General features: G+C 29.1%; 1 protein-coding gene across 2 annotated transcripts in view; it reads right to left on the bottom strand.

Annotated features, from left to right (window-relative positions):
- Positions 1-1,024: 1,024 nt before the first annotated feature.
- Positions 1,025-10,521, bottom strand: part of LOC118186654 (endoplasmic reticulum disulfide reductase DNAJC10-like) — a 111,073-nt gene continuing 101,576 nt past the window's right edge. Inside the window, exons 17-18 of one of the 2 annotated variants that reach the window (XM_035356771.2) lie at positions 7,653-7,736; positions 1,025-1,231 (exon numbers count right to left, since the gene is read on the bottom strand). In XM_035356771.2, coding sequence (XP_035212662.2) covers positions 1,208-1,231; positions 7,653-7,736 — 108 coding nt within the window. In that variant the 3' untranslated portion in view covers positions 1,025-1,207. The other variant, XM_085810092.1, reaches the window with a different exon arrangement.

The following is a 10,521-nucleotide window of genomic DNA, read 5'->3' as shown; positions in this document are numbered from 1 at the left end:
TAGTGAATGCCAGAATCTGAATATTTCAATAAAAGCAGATGTTATAGAGCTTTCTTGTCACATGTTAGACTTAACAACAAAAAGTGTTCAGGCCAACAGTGATGCTTAGTGCTCCAAGGTTATAGGCCATGGAAAAAAATCATTCTTCCTAAACCAAATTAAAACAACCCTCCTAAACTATCTCTAAAAATGAGCAGCATTTCAACATTTCATTAAAAATGTTTTGATACTAGATCATAAACGTTGATACAAGCATAATGTTTCTTTAATACTACTGCTGTTTATTATTCAAGTGCATGTTATCATAAATATCTAAATCCTTTTTGATTGTATTTTGTTTTCATGAATGATTGCAGTATTGCATATTGATTTACTTACTTATTTGTTGCTTTTAGAATGAGAATTTAAGGTTTTATTTTGTATTTAACTGCCTGTGGGGCTGCTTTATTTTTTTATTCAAGTGTTACTTTTTATATAGAAATGCAGATTTTTTAAATTCTGAGTACATTTGAATTGTAGAAATAGCTCTAGTGGAATGCGAGATATGAGCAACAGCCCTTGAGGAAAATTGCCAAGTTTTGTCACCAACTGCCAACTTTCTGGAAGATTCAAGAAAACACATTTTTGAAGCTCTATGATCGATTCTTCCAAAGGCCCATAGTAAAGTATATAAGTATGGGTCTGAAGCTAAGGAGCTAGTTAATCAGTTGTGAGATTTAGCAGTCAGCTGATTGTGATTTAGCATTTATTCTGCAAGTAATTTTGAAAGTTTACAACATTTCTTGTGCGCACATTACCATCCACATTCTCATCAAACTATTTCTAGCTATTTATTTATTGCGCAGTGTGGCATTATTTTTACAATAAATTTTTAATTTCTTCCTGCTTATCTGAAGGGGTTGTTTAAAGAGAATTCAAAGAACCTGTAGTCCACAACAATTTCGAATCTGCATTAAGTATGACTGCAGAGAAATTTTATATAAAACGCTGGAAAAAAAAAAAATCATAGAACAAAAACAACAAATTGGTAAAATATTGTTATATTTATTATAAATACAAAAATCTAACAATTGTTATTACACAATTTATCAAAAGATGTTTCAAAATCAAATATTACAATGACAATTAGTATGACAAGGATCAGAATGGAATGATCTTGTTTATTTCTCATTTCTTATAATTAGAAGTGACCAGGCTGGGCTAAACCTCATAATTCATCATGCCTTACTCTCTAAAACATACAAAATTGTTTTATAGTCAGATACGAAGTACTATACAGAAGAAAAAATATTTACATTTGTCAATAATAGATATATATATATATATATAATAAGATAATTAAGAAAACCCTATCATACTTTTAATTTGAAATGTTAAAATGAGGAATTAATATAAGGGATACAACAATTATCATGCATAGTCACAGTTTAGAATGAAATGGTTAGAGAAAGAGAGCAGATTTATTCAGCATTAAAAAGAATCAGTGATATAAAACTGAAAAACATGCTTAAAAAAACTCATGAACTTGATCAAAGAAGAATTACCAAATAAGAGTACACAGAATATATTTAAATACCTAATAAATGTTCTCAATAATTTCTAATTACAAAGGTTTTTGATTATGTTCACTAAAAACAACACATTTGAAGATTTCATATTGAAAAGAAGGCATACCCATTTTGATTAAACAGGCAAAAATACACTTTTTTCATCGGGTTAAAAAATAAATAAAATAAAACAAAATAAAATGGTATAAAAACAGCATTTTCTCATTCTAAAGAATGTTAACAGGCTCCCTCAATACTCGATTTATTTTCTACAGCATTGGTTTTCAACCTTGGCCCATGCACCCCTTTCACCATTGCTTGGAAGATCATTTGCCTCGTCCTCTCCAAAACTCCGAGGGGAAAAACCCAAATAGACATTTATCTAGATTTCGATTTTTCTAAAAATGTTTTACAAATTCAATAAAAAACAGAATATACTGATAAATAACAAAACAAAAGTATTTTTTATATTCATAAACTAAATACTTAACAGCTAAATAAAATATTGACTGCATTTTCCCCCTGAAACTACGAAATTCCCCACAGGCAAGAATTCCTCCTTGGTTGAGAACCTTTGCATTAGAGAATGATTAATAAATTAGAAAATGCATGCTTAGTGAGAATATATGTAGGCTGTATGTGAGTAAATGCATATATCACATTTATGTCACATATATTTGTACATGTTTTTCCAGTATTATGTATCTATAAAAGTAGTTTTTTATATTCATAAACTAAAACTGAATACTTTACAGCTAAATGAAAGGCTGACCGCATTCCTCCTAGAAACTATGAAATCCCCCTGCGATCGAGAATAATCCATATGACATGTATAGTACATGGATTGTGACAATATCAGGAAGGAATTGAGAAGGGTAAATGACAATTGCTACTATGAAGGAGATCCTTATAAAGACCTCCAGCAGTAATGTTTTATACCAAAAAGTCCTAGAATTTATGTCATAACCAGGTGGGGAACTTGGATCAGATGTGATTTGTTTTAGAGGGTTAGTAAACTATCAAGAACATCAAATGCTTTATATCTGCCCTAGATTAAATGAAAGCAGAAGATATAACATATACCCAGAAAATGATAAATAATAAAGTGAAGAATTTTTGAAGTTCATGGTTTCATGTACTTGCCCAATATGATTTAGAGTTTAGAAGTATTGAGAATGAAGAGAAATTTACAGCTATGAAAGACAAACTTGATGGACTTTTCAAAACCAAACTGAATTAAATGTAAAGAACAATCCACACATGGAAGACTAACTATGAATGAAATACATTTCCACCATTTTCATTAAATATGCTGTATTGGTTTCTATTGAGGATGACTGGTGCAAGGAATTCCTGAGGCTGAAGTGCCAGAGATTTATGTTCCAAAACATAGAAATGTTTTGAGAGTTATCCTGTACAGTAGGTTTCTCAAAATCCAGTAAATGTCATATTTACTTCCTAAAGATGGTTAGGTTATTTTTACAGTGTTTAATTATTTATTCAGGAATGTATAAAAAAAAACTAAAAGTTTTAGAATCGAATATAAACATTTCACCAGCACATTTGGATATCCATTTTTAAAATTCTTCTTTTCTCTCAATAATTAACACCTTAAACACTTCACTACTTATCAGATTCACAAGACATGATTTACAATGATCACTATACTGTACCAAAAAATAATGCAAGAAATGCCTTTATAAACATTTTAAACTAACAAATCAGTTTCAGCTATTTGAAAGATGTGCACTCCTATCAAATTTTCATTATTTTTAACATCAGCGTCACATATTTTCATTGATTACTCTTCTATATATTTAAAAATATAATCTTTAATATGCACTAATTACCTAGTGAATAAGATCATTGCTAATTCATCACTGGTAACTGATCTCGGTTTTAGGTGTTGACGAATGAAGTAGCTGCAAGGAGTATTCCCATGCACAATGCAAATACCCCTCAGTTATATCTTGAAAATTCTCCACAAAGGCATTATTGTCCTAAACCCTTATGTGCTTTGCTGTATCCATTAAGGTGCACTGAAAGCTTAAAAAATTTTTCCTTTTCAAAATATTCCATCAGAATCTCAAAAACAGAGAAAGAAACTGGTACAGCTACACAGCTCCTAAACGAAATCTGTATTTTAAGCACATTATTTATAAACAAAAATCAAATTGTTTGATAAACATGGGGCATAAAGTAAAGTAGATTTTAAAGTCAGTAAATTTCTTCGTATTCCATTCCTTCCTGCATGCTGTTGCGTGCGTACGTGTATGTAAATTGAATGTACAAGTCCGATGAAAAGTGAATAAAACTTTTTCTTATCACAACAAATAAAACAAAATGATGAAATTTCTTCAGAGACATTTGTACAATATCGCAATATCTTATAGTAGTTATATTTTAAACTACTAAAATGTTTTCCAGAACACAATTCAAAGCAGAGAAAGCTAGTCCGATCTCACTGCGAATTCGCTACAATCGATGACAGTGGTAAGTAAACAACTACAGTTATCCAAACAACAACTGAATTGAGATGTTTTCCTCCAGCTTTTATAGGCTTTTTAATTATGCACAAGCACATTGTCATATTTTCTCGATTTTTCTGCATAGCAAAAGCAATTATAAGATATCTATTTATTACATGCACATGCTCCTGTATTTTAACTTTTACGGTGTAGCTTTCTCTTCAAATAAAACTCGTATTGCATTGCACGGGTATATAAAACAATTTCATTTACAAATTCTACTGAAAATAACTAAATAAATACAAAATCCGTAACAATATCAAAGCCATACCATTGCCGTATCTTTAAGTTAAATCATTGTATAAAAATTCATACAAAATGTTCATCTATTGCTTCAAAGATTTTAGAAATTAATCAGACAGTAATTGACACTAGTTCAGAATGATTATAGGTTCATTTGCTTAAGCCAAAGAATGTTACTACTTCATGGTGATCATATTCTAGCATTCTATGAACAGCAATATTTGGTTTCTTTTTAATATGCTTGCTATTCCTTATTTAAATTTTCGTTACCTTTGACCTGTCTTGCACATGTGATCCAAAGAAGTGAACTCCCACGCTTTACATCATTTTTAATGTTATTTAAATGATTTTCTTTAAAACAATCAAATAAACAAAATTCAATTATTTAAAAAAATAACAGCCTCTATTTCACTGGTTCTCAACCTTTTCTGCCCCACGCATCCCTTTCATCATTGCTAGACAATCATTCCTGTAGTGTAACTTCTTATCCAAAACTAAAAAAATACATAATTTATCTCAAGTTTATTTTTAATGTGTTTTATACATTAAAAACGACAAATAGTACAGAAAATTTTGATAAACTGAAAAACATGCTTTAAAAAACCCATGAGAGAAAGCAAAAAGTGGAAAATATATTAAAAAAATTTAATACATTTTCCAAATTTTACTTTCTACAGTTTCACAGCATTTACTAAGATTTAACTTTTAAAAATATCTCTCATTAAATTAGCATTTACTTTTCGTTTCCTAGGAGGTAATCAAAATGAATATTAATAATTAAAATATAGATACATATGTATCCTTTTGCTTCAACTTTTTTCTTATAAGAAATTGTACCCATATTGATAACAGTCAGGTCATACCTTTGGTCAATTGAGTATCATCTAATGGCATATCAGTGAATTCGGTATACCCTGGTGGTTCTCGAAGGTTCTATTCTCTGCTGCAGCTAAATAAAACTTTTGTTTTTTCTCCCACAAGTACAATGAACATATGGGCCAGTTTCAGGTGGAAAGTCCTTATCAAATGCTCACCAAAGGTTGAGTGATAAAAAAAAAAAAAAAACCACTGAATACTGGTAGTTCAGTCTGGGATTCGAGTCCCGGCCAATGGGCTGACTGCACGGTCGTTTTTGAGGCCTTCCTCATGTGTAACGTACATATGAGCCAGTTCCCCTTAAAAAAGTCTTCCATGAAGCCTCCCTCCCTTTTTGAGTAGTGCCTAATGGCGGAGGACATAATAAATGAAGCTCTTAACGATGTAATTTTTTCATATAGGCAAACAGCACTAGCATAATCATACAATCCAATTCATCTATACTATCTAATTTTATCTACATTATCTAATTTATCTTATTTCATATTTTACCAAAAGATTGGATTACTTTCCTGCATAAGCCTTTTTTTAAAAAAAAAAAATTAAGAATGAAACTGTTGTCACTGTGGTGAAGTAATAATGGGAAATGCTATTTTAATTACATCTGTAATTTCAGTATTTCTCACATTATTGTGCTTAATGAAAATGCAAGTTAAATTCTTGCAGAAGTGATTTACATAACATCATCTGTATTTTGACAGGATAATTATCTGTTTATGACAATTCCAGTCCTTATATGACCAAGGCACAAAGGGCCATCTGCCCAATTCATGGAGGTCTTTTTAAGGGAGATTGGTTGGTACTCATGCCACACATGATGGCACATACAGCACCAGAATGTGAACCAAACCTAGCTATCAGTGTTCATCGATTTTACTGCTCAATCTCTAGTGGGTCTATATAAATTAATAAATAAAGTTAATAAATTCATATGAAATTTTATGATATAAGTATTAATTTTGCCAATTTTTCATTGTTATCGAAAATGTATTTCTCCCGCTTTTTATTCTAATTTTTGTACTTAACGTTGTTTGAAACATGCAAAATGCAATGCAATAAAAATATAATCAATAAAATATTTTCTTTATAGTAAAAGAGAATATAAAAAAAAAAAAAAAAAAAACGCTAAAGAAGAAATAAAAAGCTTTTATGGCAAAAACACAAGAAAGAACAATGAACAATGATATAGTTGAAAGATAAAAAAATTAATGATACAATGGGGAAAAATCAATAAATTAAAAAAAATGAATAAGAATACCAATGAAAAAGGTAAACGAAACTAATATCACAAATATACAAGGGGGTTAGTTTAATATATAAATATAAGCTGTTACAAAAAACTTTATAACAAAATGAATGCTAACTGGTGTTTTATACGAGAGGCAAATATAGTTAAACATCATTTTCCTTCAGTACATGAAATTCTAAAATAAATTCAATTTGAAAACAAATAAAAACCGATTAGACAATGTACTGATTTTAGGTGTACCAGGGATGTATTTGCTGCTAAGGCCAATTTTCATTATAATGCAGAGTCAAAAGTTAATATTTTACTATTCGACAATTACTTAGCTATGGGATTTCACCATCATATGATTTCCTAGTTGAAGGAAAAAGAGACACAGAAAAGAAAGGAATTTTCTTTGTATTATGAAAATTAACAAAAGCGACCTCCAAAGGCGACCCAAAAGAAAGGTTTCAAAATAGCAGTAGTTTCCCTTTACAATGGCAGCTATAAAGGGGTGGAATGCATTTGGATTACTCAACCTTTTAAATGAAACTTTTCGAAGCTCCCCAGTCTTTTAAAGGTTAATCATCAAGATATAATCTGCTCTGGTGTGACCCTAAAACAAACACCAAATCTTGAATAAAAGTAGATTTTTATAGTCATAAATACACAATAAGTAAATAAAAGAGAAAACTCTTCTGAAACTATGAAATTTTCCCTAGTTGAGGGTCCCTGCTCTATTTGATTCATAAACTTTTTATGACATACATCTGAAAAGTAACTATTAAACTGCTAATTGTTCCAATTACTGAAAAAAAACCGCAGAAAAAAGAAAAAAATTTAACTAGAAATATGAATATATATATTTCTGCCACCTGATATTTAATCAGTATAATGTTTCTATGAAATTCACGTTACTGCAAAACAAAGAGATTCACATATATAGCACGTAATTTAATTATCAATTTTTGCTGCACTCTTGAGACTGCCACCCATAGACAATGCCCGAGTTTGATTTGCCTGCTGCATCATGGTAATAATAAAACTATACTCTATGGAAGGGGACGGCGAAAGAGAAAAAAGAAACTCCATGAAAACTACTGACTGGCACATTAAATCTGCTTTCCATATAAAAATAACCTTGTACAAGCAGTTTCATTACAAATTTAAATACCAGCAGAGAGAAAAAAAGTCCCATTTTGATATTTTAACTTTGTAAATAAAACATACCTGAATATTTATGGTCAGTTTCTCTTCTATAAATGATATAACTCCATTAAAAGTTAGAGTATGTATTTCTTCTGCAATTGGATTCTGAAACAAGCAACAAAGCACATTTCTAAATATAAAATAATAAATAGTTATACAGAGCTAAAAATGTTTACTTATTTCCAAATATTTTCCTAAAATTATGAATACTTTTCACTGAAATTAAAAATTTAACACATTCTAAGAAGAAATATTATATGTGTGCATATTTATGTTTTTTAGTTTCGCCAATGAAGCCAAAATGGCAAGCCTGTATGTCCCTACTGCTTCACATCTCTTAGTTTAGACTGGTGTCTAATGAGAGTGCTCGAAGTTCTTAATTACCTCCTGTGTGTTCTAATTAGGTTTTTCTCAACTATGTTTTATAAATTCACTCACATTTTAACTCGTTGGATTATCTGTTTAAAGGTAAACATTTTGATTTAAAAATTTTTCACTAAAGTATTTTGTTTTTTCACTTTCGTTTTCAATTTTTTTTTTTTTTTTTTTTATAAAATAGAATTCTCTTTATTTAAGGTTATTCTAATTAGAATTTACTTTATTTTTTCCTTGCTTTGAGGAAGGGCCAGAATTTTCGGCTGAACTATTATAATTAAAATACATTGAAATGGTTCATTGGCTAATTCTGGATACAGAAAAGGAAGGATTTTTGCAGAAGAGAGATTTAAATTGATTTCAATGTTCCTCTCCCACCCTGAAGAAGTAGCATTGAGGTTGATTGAATTCCTCTTCTATTTTTGTTAATTTTTTTTAAAATTTCATTAATTTTTTAAATTAATGGGGCTTTGCTTGTTTAAAAAGTTTTAGTTTTAACATTTTTAAAATTCTTTGTTGCATTTATAAGATTATTTGAAATTTATTAATTATGAATTTCAATTTTTGGTCTGTGTGAAATATTAGTTCTAAATTCCTTACTTTATGTCTTTAATGATAATTTTTCTGCAGCTTAATGTGCGAAAATACTAGGCATGTTTATATTTTGTTTTCAAAAGTTATATAAAAAGCTTTCAAAAGTTTGTAATAATATATATAGTTTCAGAAGAAAAGTTAAATTTAATCTAAATAATTGCACCACTGCTGCAAGGAATGATATTTGAATTTAACAAATATTCTCTCATTCATCTAAAGCTAATTCATATTTAAATATTAAATTATGAAAATTTAATTGTATACAAATAAAAGATTAATTATTGCTGCTAACTAATTTGTAATATCATTTAAATTGAAACAGCATATATAAATTAAGCGCAAATATTTAAAACCATGAAAAAATATTTAATAATCCAAAAAATTAACTCCAAATATTTAAAGAATTTTTAAGACTAAATTAATTTGCATAAAGTTAATAATTGTTGAGTAGTCAGGAGACAGATCTTTTCAAGGAAAAGTTGCCTCCAAACCTAACTCTTTAATTACTCAATTCGTGTTTTATCATCCATATAGGCATGAGTAAAGTATTATTCAAAACCAAAAGTAAAAATCAAATGCAGTGAATTGTTTAAATTAGAAATTTATTAAAGAATTTTGAGAAATTTAGTAAGCAAATCGACTAGGAAACAAAATTATTAATTAAAAGTACACAGCAAGTGAAAGGAATTCCAATGGGAGCAAACAGTTCTACACAAATATGTAACCAATTTCTTTTTGCTAATGAATATAAATTCCAACTAGGGTTGGATAAAAACGAATTAAAGTTATCTGCAAATACATTTAGATACACTGATGATATTATAACTTTCAATCATGATTCTGCTATTGAACAATTTAAAATTTACTCAAATAGATTAACACTTAACAGAACTAATACGAATCAAGATCATATTGACAGGGTTCGTAGACATTTCTGCACACGGAAATGAAGTACTTTTAAGAACCTTTAATGAAAAAAATTAAGGACCTATGACTGGAACTGAATAAATTCAATTAAAAACATTATCTATGCCTGAACTTCACTTTTGTAATGCCATCCTAAAAATAAAATATAGATCTGTAAGTAGGATGCATTATTATTAAACATAAGTTAATTAACATTATTATTAATAAGTCTGAGAATAAAATAAATTTTATGAAGTTTATCAAGTAGCATTAAATATTTTACACTTATAATAACTGGACATATTTGAAGGAAGATAAGTGACATTTTATTTACGTTTTACAAACTTACCTTTATGTTTATTTATTATTATTTATATCTCATTTTGTCACATACTCACTCAGTCAAGAGGTTTAGTAAATAGTAAGCCTATTTTATGTCAAGTGGCACAGGTTAAAATGAGAAATAAGATCATAATCAACATGCTTCATAACAAAAGACTGGCTGTTGTCACCACTGCCTAGAGAGAGACCTGCCAATCAGAACAAACCTAAAAGGCCTGATGTAGGCATAGTTGACAAGTTCTGAAATTTAGCTGGGCTCTATCTGATGCAGTTAGTGTTTTAGCTTCGTGTAGAGTTCCAGGGGTTGTGACTCAGATAATATACTTTAAAGGTTCTAATAACCAGAGGTGATAAGTTGTTTTTCAATGTTTTAAGTCTCACTAGATGCAAAGAATAAGTTTTTACATGAATTTTTACATTTTTGTGTTTTCTCTTTGGCCAAGGTAAGGGTTAATGAAAAGCAATAACTCGCTTTAATATGCAGAGATCATTTTTAAGGGTAAGCAGTTAGTTATAAGTAATGGAATTAAGTATTAGATTAACCTTAGTTATTATAGATTTACACGGCCACTATTAAATTTTATTTTTTAACAATATTTGTTAAAAATTTTTAATAGGTCCTTTTTTAACAATATTTGTTAAAAAAGGACCTATTAAAAATCACAATCTAATG

Source organism: Stegodyphus dumicola, chromosome X2, assembly GCF_044657685.1.
Source record: "Stegodyphus dumicola isolate Sdum_Otavi_A_Nest chromosome X2, ASM4465768v1".
In the NCBI taxonomy this organism is placed as follows: domain Eukaryota; kingdom Metazoa; phylum Arthropoda; class Arachnida; order Araneae; family Eresidae; genus Stegodyphus; species Stegodyphus dumicola.
The sequence above is the reverse complement of the archived record's forward strand: the minus strand, read 5'-3'. Positions and strand labels throughout refer to the sequence as shown.